At 44.9% G+C, this 12,597-nt stretch overlaps 1 protein-coding gene across 9 annotated transcripts in view; it reads left to right on the top strand.

Annotated features, from left to right (window-relative positions):
* The window catches only part of SETDB1 (SET domain bifurcated histone lysine methyltransferase 1), a 37,929-nt gene that overhangs the window by 23,127 nt on the left and 2,205 nt on the right, over window positions 1–12,597 (top strand). For 4 of the 9 annotated variants that reach the window (XM_032267438.1, XM_032267435.1, XM_032267437.1 and 1 more), the window contains exons 11-18: window positions 87–243; window positions 330–488; window positions 1,415–2,062; window positions 2,337–2,453; window positions 8,710–8,879; window positions 10,018–10,646; window positions 11,882–11,910; window positions 12,343–12,475. In XM_032267438.1, the coding sequence (XP_032123329.1) occupies window positions 87–243; window positions 330–488; window positions 1,415–2,062; window positions 2,337–2,453; window positions 8,710–8,879; window positions 10,018–10,646; window positions 11,882–11,910; window positions 12,343–12,475 (2,042 nt within the window). Of the gene's footprint in view, window positions 1–86; window positions 244–329; window positions 724–1,414; window positions 2,063–2,336; window positions 2,454–8,709; window positions 8,880–10,017; window positions 10,647–11,881; window positions 11,911–12,342; window positions 12,476–12,597 lie in introns of those variants that run through there. The other 5 variants (XM_032267439.1, XR_004265241.1, XR_004265240.1 and 2 more) reach the window with 5 other exon arrangements.

Here is a 12,597-nt window from a genome sequence, read left to right as displayed (position 1 = left end):
TATATTGTATAAGTTAAGGATCAGATGTGTGACTGAAAGCATCATAGCTATCATCTTCTCAGTGGTCAATTTCCTTTTTCCTGTAGGTGCTGTGAGGAGCAAAGGCCCTGTTGTCCAGTACACACAGGATCTGACTGGTACTGGAACCCAGTTCAAGCCAGTGGAACCCCCACAGCCTACAGCTCCACCTGCCCCACCTTTCCCACCTGCTCCACCTCTATCCCCCCAAGCAGGTGACAGTGAGTGAGTGTTAGTCTTTCTTTTTTCTTCAGTTTCTTTCATATTATGTTTTCCACATCCCTTACTACGTGCTCTCTTTAATCTTCTAGAAGTTTGGAAAGCCAGCTTGCCCAGTCACGGAAGCAGGTAGCCAAAAAGAGCACATCCTTCCGACCAGGATCTGTGGGCTCTGGTCATTCCTCCCCTACGTCTCCTGCACTCAGTGAAAATGTCTCTGGTGGTAAACCTGGGATCAACCAGACATACAGGTGAGAAAACCTGAGGCTTTCTGTAGGCAGGATGGCAATGAGTGGTCACCGTGTAGGGGGAAGGTTCCTTGGTTCTGAATGGCTTAGTTTAAGATGGTGAGGAGTTTGGACTTGAAAAGGAAGCTTTACCCATAGAAATTTCTAATAAATAGAAAGTAAGAATAATTGAATTAGAAGCTGGGTGCTTGGGCTGGGCGCGGTGGTTTACACCTGTAATCCCAGCACTTTGGGAGGCCAAGGCAGGCAGATCACCTGAGGTCAGGAGATTGAGACCATCCTGGGCAACATGGTGAAACCCCCTCGCTACTAAAAATACAAAAATTAGGTGGGCGTGGTGGCACATGCCTGTAATCACAGCTGCTCAGGAGACTGAGGCAGGAGAATCACTTGAATGAAGGAGTCGGAGGTTGCAGTGAGCTGAGATGGCACCACTACACTCCAACCTGGCGACAGAACAAGATGCTATCTCAAAAAAAAAAAAAGAAGCTGGGTCCTTGGAAATATGGTATCATCAGAAAGCCATTTGTTAAAACTTCTTATTGAACATGGTGCCATCATTGCTAAAATAGAAAGGAAACAGCTTCTTTCCTTTAATTCTGGGAGTAGTTAGTAAGGATGTTTCTAGAACACACAGACAAAAAAAAGACATTAGTGGAAGACTGGAGTCTACTTCCATAATTCACAGGCAAATACATTTTAGGAAAGGTATACTGTTGAAATAGAGATGTTATCAGTCAGTGAAGAGTAACCAGGGAGTTTCATTGTCCAGGTTTGGTAGGGCAAGGGAAAATCTTATTTGAATCATCTTCAGCTTCAGGAGCACAGCTGTTTGAAAGATGAGAGAAATGGCTTAGCTAGCTGGAGGGTTAATTATACAACAGAGGTCCTATTGCCTTCTGATCTGATCGCTTGCATCTCATTTGCAGATCACCTTTAGGCTCCACAGCCTCTGCCTCTGCCCCAGCACCCTCAGCACCCCCAGCACCGCCAGCCCCTCCAGCACCCCCAGCCTTCCATGGCATGCTGGAGCGGGCCCCAGCAGAGCCCTCCTACCGTGCTCCCATGGAGAAGCTTTTCTACTTACCTCATGTCTGCAGCTATACCTGTCTGTCTCGAATCAGACCTATGAGGAATGAGCAGTACCGGGGCAAGAACCCTCTGCTGGTCCCATTACTATATGACTTTCGGCGGATGACAGCCCGGCGTCGAGTTAACCGCAAGATGGGCTTTCATGTTATCTATAAGACACCCTGTGGTCTGTGCCTTCGGACAATGCAGGAGATTGAACGCTACCTATTTGAGACTGGCTGTGACTTCCTCTTCCTGGAGATGTTCTGTTTGGATCCATACGTTCTTGTGGACCGCAAGTTTCAGCCCTATAAGCCTTTCTACTATATTTTGGACATCACCTATGGGAAGGAAGATGTTCCCCTATCCTGTGTTAATGAGATTGACACGACCCCTCCACCCCAGGTGGCCTACAGCAAGGAACGTATCCCGGGCAAGGGTGTTTTCATTAACACAGGCCCTGAATTTCTGGTTGGCTGTGACTGCAAGGATGGGTGTCGGGACAAGTGAGTTGTTGGGGAATTACTGCCCCTGCCTCCAACTTTGTTATGGTTGCCTTTCTTTTCGCCTCTTCCTTTGCCTTGTATCTGTACTGCTTTCCCCATCTCCCTTTACCTCCTCCCTCACCTGGAACTCCTGCTCTGAGGCCTCCATGAAAGCTGTGAGGTAGGGAGGCTGGAGACTGACATGGCCACACTGAGCAACACTGGATGCGTGTGTATTGTGTTATTTTGTTCTCTGATCCCCCGGCTCCTTCCTTTATTTCCCTCTGTCATATAGGTCCAAGTGTGCCTGCCATCAGCTAACTATCCAGGCTACAGCCTGTACCCCAGGAGGCCAAATCAACCCTAACTCTGGCTACCAGTACAAGAGGTTAGAAGAGTGTCTGCCCACAGGGTAAGTAGTCAAGGGATGGCAGAATACCTCAGAGAGACTGAGGAGCATGGTCTTGTTTTTCTGTGCTTATAGTAAAAATTAGAACCAAAAATAGAATACCAGAAGAGGCATTTTATTCATTAGATCTTATTTCCTGACTTCCAAAATACATTTCTTTCTTGGGCTTTCCTTGAAATGAAGACATAGAATGATTGAATAGTATATAGCAGTTTTCCGTTGCAAAAAAAAAGACTATCTTAATTTCATAACTATATGAATGTCTTAACAGATTGTGATTTACTCTTGTAAGTGAAATGTGTTCAGAGAGAAGTAGGCAGAGACTGACTACATAGGGCTTTGTAAACCAGAATGAGAAAAGTTAGAATCAGGCCAGCACAGTGGTTCACGCCTGTAATCCCAGCATTTTGGGAGGCCGAGGTGGGTGAATCACCTGAAGTCAGGAATTCGAGACTGTCCTGGCCAACATGGTGAAACCCTGTCTCTACTAAAAATACAAAAATTAGCTAGGTGTGGTGGGGTGTGCTTGTAATCCCAGCTACTTAGGAGGCGAAGGCAGGAGAATCGCTTGTACCCAGGAAGCAGAGGTTGCAGTGAGCCGAGATTGCACTACTGCACTCCAGCCTGAGTGACAAGAGCGAGACTGTCTGAAAAAAAAAAAAAAAAGAAAAGTTAGAATCAGATTCATGGTGGTCTTTGAGGATTTTAGGCAGCCAAGTGATGTGACCTACCTTTTTCAGATTACTCTGGCTTTTTTGTAGAGCATAAGTCTTAGGATGGCAAAAGTAGAATTTGGAAGACCAATTAGGAGATCATTATAGGAGTATAGCAGAGAGAGAGGTGGTTGTGTCTGTGGGTTGCACTGCAATGGAGGTGGCAGTAGAGGTAAGAAGGATAGATTTGGGATGCATTAATAGGTAGAGCTATAGAACTTGGCACATTGTGGAATGAGGGGAAGAAGCAGAATCAAGGACAGTTCCTAAATTTTTGGCTTGAGCAATCTAAGTGGTTGTTGGTGCCTTTTACTGAGATGGAAGACCAAAGGAGTAGTATGTTTGAGTGAAATTCAGTTTTTGTTTTGGCCATGTTATGTTTTAAATGCCTTCAGGCAATCTAAGTAGAAATGTCAAGAAGGCACTGGGATTTCTGAAAAGAAGTGTAAGGGTTAGACATAGAGATTTAGGAATCATCAGCACAGGAATAATATTTAAAGCCTGAATGAGTTCGCCTAGAAACAATGATAATCGAGACGGTGGCTCAGGAGTAAGCCCTGGGTGCCCCAAAGCTGAGCAGAGGAGGTGGAGCCAGCATGAGGCTGAGGACAGCTACTGAGGAAGGTAAGGCTGAAGGATTACGTGAGTCCAGGAGTTTGAGACCAGCCTGGGCAACACAACAAGACCCTGTGTCTAAAAAAAAATTGTTGGGGCTGGGTGCGGTGGCTCATGCCTGTAATCCCAGCAGTTTGGGAGGCTGAGGCAGGTGGATCGCTTGAAGTCAGTAGTTCGAGATCAGCTTGGCCAACATGGTAAAAACCCAACTCTACTAAAAATATAAAAATTAGCCGGGCATGGTGGCGAGTGCCTATAATCCCAGCTACTTGGGAGGCTGAGACAGGAGAATCATTTGAACCTGGAAGGTGGAAGTTGCAGTGAGCCGAGATTGCACCATTGCACTCTAGCCTGGGCAAGAAAAGTGAAACTCCATCTCAATAAGAAAAAAAAAATTGTTGGCCGGGCATGGTGGCTCACACCTATAATCCCAACACTTTTAGAGGCCAAGGTGGGTGGATCACCTGAGGTCAGGAGTTCAAGACCAGCCTGACCAACATGGCGAAACCCCATCTGTACTAAAAATACAAAAATTAGGCATGGTCTTACACGCCTGTAATCCAGCTACTCGACAGGCTGAGGCAGGAGAATCGCTTGAACCTGAGAGGCGGAGGTTGCAGTGAGCTGAGATTGTGCCACTGCACTCCAACCTGGGCAACAGAATGAGACTGTCTCAAAAAAATAAATAATAAATAATTTTTTAAAATTTTTAAGTGTTTTTAAAAAATTAGTGGGGCATAGTGGTGCATGCCTGTAGTCCCAGCTACTTGAGAGGCTGAGGCAGAAAGATCACTTGAGCCCTGTAGTTCAATGCTGCAGTGAGCTATGATCACCCCACTACACTGCAGCCTCCTTTTTAGAGACAAGAAGGCTTGTCTCTAAAAAAACAGGACAACAAAAGAGTGGGGTATAGCATGGTAAATTGGTATATATAAATATGTGAACTAGATAATTAACAGCATCAGTGAAATGATTCAGAAAGTGCCCTGTAATTGAAGGGGCTGTTTTTCTGAATTGAAAGGGCCAATTGGGTTTCACCATAATAGATGAAGATAGAATCCCATTAAGAGACATTATCATAAAATGTCAGAACAGTGAGGAGAAAAATTCCTAAAAGCTTCTAGAGAGTAGAAATAGAACACATTAAAAAACTAGACTTGAAATGACTTCAGCCTTTCCTGAAAGTAATACTAGAAGCTAGATAGCAATCGAGACATCTATTCAAAATTCTAAGGGAAAATTATGTCCAACCTGGAATTTTAAACTTGCGCAAACTATCAATTAGGTATTAAGATAGGCTAACGACAATTTTTTTTTTTTTTTTTTTTTTGGGACGGAGTTTCACTCTTGTTACCCAGGCTGGAGTGCAATGGCGCGATCTCGGCTCACCGCAACCTCCGCCTCCTGGGTTCAGGCAATTCTCCTGACTCAGCCTCCTGAGTAGCTGGGATTACAGGCACGCGCCACCATGCCCAGCTAATTTTTTGTATTTTTAGTGGAGACGGGGTTTCACCGTGTTGACCAAGATGGTCTCGATCTCTTGACCTCGTGATCCACCCGCCTCGGCCTCCCAAAGTGCTGGGATTACAGGCTTGAGCCACCGCGCCCGGCAACAACATTTTTTTAGACATGCAGTATCCCAGTGTTTTTCATCATTCCCCTTCTCAGAAAGTTTCTGAAAATGTTTGCAAAAGTGAGAGGGGAAGCCAGGAAAGTGGAAGGCAGATGACAGTGCAGTGAAAGAGGCTTCCAGGCTGACAGCTGTGTACTAGGCATAGAGAAGAGCCAGTGCAAGAGCAGGTCAGATGCTGCAGGGGCAACTTCTTCCGGAAAACTGGTTTAACAGAAAACCTGTGGTGCTGGATACCTTCACAGGAGATGGAGACTGCTGGGGAGATGAGAGGGTGAATTTGTGCTGATTACATTGGAAAACTAAACAAAGAAATAGACAGTTGTTTTAGTTGCATTGCTAATCATGTATGTTTTAATTATTAACAAAAATTTGAATCTAATAGTGTTTAGATTTGATAATGAGTGTTCATGATATCTTTTTTACATGTTTGAGATGTTTCATAACAGTATTTTCAAATAACCACACATATGTCACTCCCCTGCTTAAAACTCTGTCATATTTTTCCATTGCTGTTTGGATTTTATTCTAACTCTTAACCCTAGGTTATAAAATACTGTACTTATCTGGCCCTTTCCTATCTCCCTCCAAAGTTGTTCCAGCCACACTGATATGTTTTCAGTTCCTGGACCCAGTTCAGCCAGTGTTTTCCATCCTGCCTCTGGAGACTTGCACATGCTGTGCCCTCTTCTTGGCATCCTTCCACTTTTCTTTGTGTGGCTATCTTCTTTAACCTTGAGCTTTCAGCTGTAAACTCACCTCCTCAGAGAGACCTTCCCTGACCACTTTAAAACTAGGTCATTTTACTCCCTTAATTCTCTCATTGAGCACCATGTTTGTGTTCTTTATAGCATTTATGACTGCATTGACTCGTTTTTCTTTTGTCTTTTTCCATTATAAGCTCCTTCATGAGGGCAGGCATCTTATCTATTTCTTTGTCTGTCTTGTTCACCATTGTATCACCAGTTTACCCATTGCCTGGCACATAGTAACCCACTTAAGCTAGGCACAGTGGTTTATGCCTATAATCCCAGTACTTTGGGAAGCTGAGGCAGGCAGATCATGAGGTCAGGAGTTTGAGACCATCCTGGCTAACATGGTGAAACCTCGCCTCGACTAAAAAAAATTAGCTGGGCGTGGTAGCACGTGCCTGTAGTCCCAGCTACTCAGGAGGCTAAGCCGGAGAATCGCTTCAACCCAGGAGGTGGAAGTTGCAGTGAGCCGAGATTGCACCACTGCACTCCAGCCTGGGCAACAGAGCAAGACTCCATCTCAAAAAAAAAAAAAAAAAAAGGAAAAGAAAAAGCTAGACATGATGGCTCAGACCTGTAATTCCAGCACTTTGGGAGGCTGTAGTGAGAGGATGGCCCGAGCCTAGTAGTTCCAGACTTGCCTGGGCAATGTAAGACCTCCTCTCTACAAAAAGAAAAAATTAAATTAGCTGGGCACGATGACATGCAGCTGTGGTCCCCGCTACTTAAGAGACTGAGGCAGGAGGATCACTTGAGCTCAGGAGGTCAAGGCTGCAGTGAGCTGTGTTTGTGCCACTGCACTATAGATCCAGGAGACAGAGCAAGACCATGTCTCAAAAATAAAAAGGGAGGCCGAGGTGGGTGGATCACCTGAGGTCGGGAGTTTGAGACCAGCCTGGCCAACATGATGAAACCATGTCTCTATTATAAAAATTAGCCAGGTATAATGGCATGTACCTGTAAACCCAGCTACTCGGTAGGCTGAGGCAGGAAAATCACTTTAACCCAGGAGGCAGAGGTTGGGCAAAAAAGCAAGACCTTGTCTCAAAAAGAAAAAAGACCACCACCTGTATTAGGGCTGCTTTAAGGATAGAATATAAAAATGTATATATAAGGCATTCACACAATGCCAAACAAAGTATATGCTTAGTAACTAGAAGCTGCCCTAGTTATAGAGCATCTTTATCTGGAGGGATATGACTGAAGTCATGAACAACTGAGCTGTTGTCATCTTTGCAAAAGTAAATTTATCCCATTGATTTTACATATGAAGAAAATAAGTAAAATTCTAACACTGAGCAAAGCAAATACAGCAAAAACATTAATACCTGAAACAATTAGTTTTCTTAGTATAACTGTATTATCTTCCTTTACTGTTGGTATGTGCTAGATTCCTCTGATTTATGGTTCAAAAATAATTTTTTTTTTTTCACTTTTAGAGAGGGGGTGATCTTGCTTTGTCATTCAGGCTGGAGTGCAATGGTATGATCATAGCTCCCTGCAACCTCGAACTCCTCGGCTCAAGTGATCCTCTCACCTCAGCCTCCTAAGTAGCTGGTATTATAGGCATGAGCCACTGAGCCTAGCCCAAATTCTTAAATGAGATAAAATATGAGCTCCCTGAGGGTAGAAATTACGATTTTTTTTTTTTTTGAGATAGAGTCTTGCTCTGTCACCCAGGCTGGAGTGTAGTGGTGCAATCTCAGCTCACTGCAACCTCTACCTCCTGGATTCAAGCGATTCTCCTGCCTTAGCCTCCTGAATAGCTGGGATTACAGGCTCATGCCACCATGCTTGGCTAATTTTTGTATTTTTAGTAGAGACAGGGTTTTACCATGTTGATCAGGGGTCGTCTCAAACTATTGACCTCGTGATCTGCCTGTCTCGGCCTCCCAAAGTGCTGGGATTACAGACGTGAGCCACCGCACCTGGCACGACCTTTTCCATTGTTAATGTTTCCAGTGTTAGTCGTGTTTAATAAATGTTGACTGAATAAAAGAATGAAAATCAACTTTACCATGAACATTAGTCACAGTTCCTCCTATCCCATTATTTCTTTTCAGTATCTGTTATGTTGGCTTCTGTTTTCCTCACATTTATTCATTTATGTATTTTTGTATTTATTGCTGTTAGTAAGAAACCTCACCTGGAATTTCTCACATGTCTTTATTTTGTGCTTCTATTTCTACAAATTGACAGACTATATAGTGCTTATTTTAATGGCTTTGTAATCTGTGTTCCCATTATAGTTTGCTTAGCTTTTCTCCAGGTGTTAGGCATTTTGGCATTCACTTTTATAAGCTGTATTGCTATAAACATCTTTATAAATCTTTCTCCACCCTCTAAATTTTTTCCTTGGGCTATATTTCCAAATGAATCAAAGAGCATAGATAGTTCAGTAGATCCACTCACTTAGATCATAACCTAATTTTTAATCTTTATCCACAACACTTTATAAATGATGATAGCTTAAGAATTATAGCAGTTTTATGGATCTCTTGTGCTCTAGTGATCATATCATGATTGATTTTATTCTAACATCCTCCCAGGGTATATGAGTGTAACAAACGCTGCAAATGTGACCCAAACATGTGCACAAACCGGTTGGTGCAACATGGACTGCAAGTTCGGCTACAGCTGTTCAAGACACAGAACAAGGGCTGGGGTATCCGCTGCTTGGATGACATTGCCAAAGGCTCTTTTGTCTGTATTTATGCAGGTTGGTGATAAAATATAAGGGCTGCTTCCTGAGATTGGGACATGGTAGGGAATTGAACCAGAGACAAACTCAACATAAGAAGAAAGGTGCTTGACATGTGAACTGGAGTAAGAGGCAGCCAGGGACTTCTGCAAAGAAAATGATGAGTGATGTACCCGTCTAGCTAGACCAGAGAGGGATACAAGTGTTTCACAACAAAGAGAATGAAAAGGGATGAAATTTTGGACGTGGTGATGTTTCAGAGGACAGACATGATTGTACAGTCCAGTGTATGATTTTCTCCCACATCACTCCATTCAGAGATCTTTAGCACAGCTCAGTACACTCTTGAGGAAGAAATGGAAAGATAGAAAGGGCAAGATTTAAAACAGCAGTAGGCGTCTTCATACTTTCATAGTTAAGATACAAAGGGAGCTATTATCAAGAGAAACATTGGGCTGGGCATGGCAGCTCACCCCTGTAATCCCAAAACTTTGGAAGGCCAAGGTGGATGGATCACCTGAGGTCAGGAGTTCAAGACCAGCCTGGCCAACATGGTGAAACCCCGTCTCTACTAAAAATATAAAAATTAGCCAATGTTGGTGGGTGCCTGTAATCCCAGCTACTTAAGAGGCTGGAGGCAGAGGTTGCAGTTGAGCTGAGATCACGCCACTGCAGTCCAGCCTGGGCAACAAAAGCGTAACTCCCTCTTAAAAAGAAATGAGAGACCGGAATGGAGGCTTTTTGACTCTGTATGCTGGTAGAGTGGGTATTGATGGAATGACCCTTATTCTAATAGGTCCCCATGGCCGGGCACGGTGGCTCACGCCTGTAATCCCAACACTATGGGAGGCTGAGGCGGGTGGAACACCTGAGGTCAGGAGTTCGAGACCAACCTGGCCAACATGGTGAAACCCTATATCTACTAAAAATACAAAGAAAAATTAGCCAGGCACGGTAGCACACACCTGTGATACCAGCTACTCGGGGCTGAAGGCAGGCAATTGCTTGAACCCAGGAGGGGGAGGTTGCAGTGAGCCAAGATCATGCCACTGTACTCCAGCCTGGGTGACAGAGCAAGACTCCATCTTAAAAAAAAAAACAAAACACTAATAGGTTTCCATAACCCTAGAAGGCCTTTAATTCTCTTCATTCTCAGGCAAAATCCTGACAGATGACTTTGCAGACAAAGAGGGTCTGGAAATGGGTGATGAGTACTTTGCAAATCTGGATCATATCGAGAGTGTGGAGAACTTCAAAGAAGGATATGAGAGTGATGCCCCCTGTTCCTCTGACAGCAGTGGTGTAGACTTGAAGGACCAGGAAGATGGCAACAGTGGTACAGAGGACCCTGAAGAGTCTAATGACGATAGCTCAGATGATAACTTCTGTAAGGATGAGGACTTCAGCACCAGTTCAGTATGGCGGAGCTATGCCACCCGGAGGCAGACCCGGGGCCAGAAAGAGAACGGACTCTCTGAGACAGCTTCCAAGGACTCCCGCCCCCCAGATCTTGGACCCCCACATATTCCTGTTCCCCCCTCAATCCCTGTAGGTGGCTGTAATCCACCTTCCTCCGAAGAGACACCCAAGAACAAGGTGGCCTCATGGTTGAGCTGCAATAGTGTCAGTGAAGGTGGTTTTGCTGATTCCGATAGCCATTCATCCTTCAAGACTAATGAAGGTGGGGAGAGCCGGGCTGGGGGAAGCCGAATGGAGGCTGAGAAGGCCTCCACGTCAGGATTGGGCATCAAGGATGAGGGAGACATCAAGCAGCCCAAGAAAGAGGTAAGCAGTGGCAGAAAACTCTTGAGAGCAGTGGCTTTTAGCTCTGGTGCAATCTCACCATGAGTCTTTGCATGTAGATTGTTCTACTTGATGGGTATTTCTGTGGCCACCTCGTTATCTCTACCCCTCGCTGTTAAGCACATTCCTAATGTTTGTTTAAAGAACCAAATTATTGGCTGGGCACAGTGGCTCACGCCTGTAATCCCAGCACTTTGGGAGGCTGAGGCTGGTGGATCACTTGAGGCCAGGAGTTTGAGACTAGCCTGGTCAACATGGTGAAACCCTGTCTCTAGTAAAAATACAAAATTAGCCAGGCATGGTGGCACATGCTTGTAATCCCAGCTACTTGGGAGGCCGAGGCAGAAGAATCGCTTGAACCTGGGGGGCGGAGATTGCAGTGAGGTCAGGTCACACTATTACACTCCACCCTGGGCGACAGACCAAGACTCTGTCTCAAAAAAAGAAGAAAAAGTTATTTTAAATCCACTTGCCTGGTGGTAGGGCATGGACGAGTATCTGATTAATTCCAAAATGAAGGATTTATAAGTGATTTTTTTTTTTTTTTTTTTTTTTTTTTGAGATGGAGTTTCGCTCTTGTTACCCAGGCTGGAGTGCAATGGCGCGATCTCGGCTCACCGCAACCTCCGCCTCCTGGGTTCAGGCAATTCTCCTGCCTCAGCCTCCTGAGTAGCTGGGATTACAGGCACGCGCCACCATGCCCAGCTAATTTTTTGTAGTTTTAGTTGAGACGGGGTTTCACCGTGTTGACCAGGATGGTCTCGATCTCTTGACCTCGTGATCCACCCGCCTCGGCCTCCCAAAGTGCTGGGATTACAGGCTTGAGCCACCGCGCCCGGCCGTGATTTTTTTTTTTAATGTTAAATACTGTCTCAAGTTAATCACTGTTTGCTTCTACTAAAGCAGAGAAACAAGAACTGATTTTAAGCACCTTTTTGATGATGTTGATGCTTTCCACGTTTCAGATGGGAAACTGTCCCTGGTTGGTATAGTCTTGCTCGTGGTGTTTTCTGTGAGCATTAAGCCCCATCACTGGAAAGGCTTAAAGGCTCCAGCCAGGGAGTGTAGTGAGGATTGCTGTCAAGTTGCAGAGTTTTACCCACCCCACTTTACCTGTCACTGGCTGATGTTATCATTGGAAGTCATTTGAAGTCTAGTTACTGGTTTTGCTCTCTTAGGCTGTGAAAGCATTTAACCCCTCACTTGTTCTTTTCCAGGACCCTGATGACCGAAACAAGATGTCAGTGTAAGTGCCTTTTTTTTTTTTTTTTTTTTTTTTTTTTTTTTTGCCAGGCTGGAGTGCGGTGGTGCAGTCTCAGCTCACCGCAACCCCCCTCTCCCAGGCTTAAGAGATCTCTCACCTCTACCTCTACCTCCCGAGTAGCTAAGACTACAGGCATATAATCACCAGGCCTGGCAAGTTTTTCTGTTCTTTTTTTTGTAGAGACTGGGTTTCACCATGTTTCCCAGACTGGTCTCGAACTTCTGGGCTCAAGCAATGCTCCCAAAGGGGATCCTTGGCCTCCCAAAGTGCTGGGGTTACAGGCATGAGCCACCATGCCCAGCCCAGGCCTGGCTTTTTGACCTGTCTCCAAATCTGCCTTCTCTCAAACCTAGTTTAGAAGCTTAAGAAACAGCCAGTAACCTGTTGGCCTCTCATTCCTTCCCCTCCCATCAGAGTTACTGAAAGCTCTCGAAATTATGGTTATAATCCTTCTCCCGTGAAGCCTGAAGGACTTCGCCGCCCACCTAGTAAGACTAGTATGCATCAAAGCCGACGACTCATGGCTTCTGCTCAGTCCAACCCTGATGTGAGTGACCTTCTCAAGCTTATTTAGTCTAATAAAGGAACATGGGGCATTCTCACCTCATCAAGTCCTTCACTATAATTACTGTTAGGTCTTCTCCTGCTTCTTTAGCCTTGATTTCCTGC

The sequence above is a fragment of the Sapajus apella genome, unplaced genomic scaffold (assembly GCF_009761245.1).
Source record: "Sapajus apella isolate SASKATOON/1434 unplaced genomic scaffold, GSC_monkey_1.0 scaffold169, whole genome shotgun sequence".
NCBI classification, from domain to species: domain Eukaryota; kingdom Metazoa; phylum Chordata; class Mammalia; order Primates; family Cebidae; genus Sapajus; species Sapajus apella.
The sequence above is the reverse complement of the archived record's forward strand: the minus strand, read 5'-3'. Positions and strand labels throughout refer to the sequence as shown.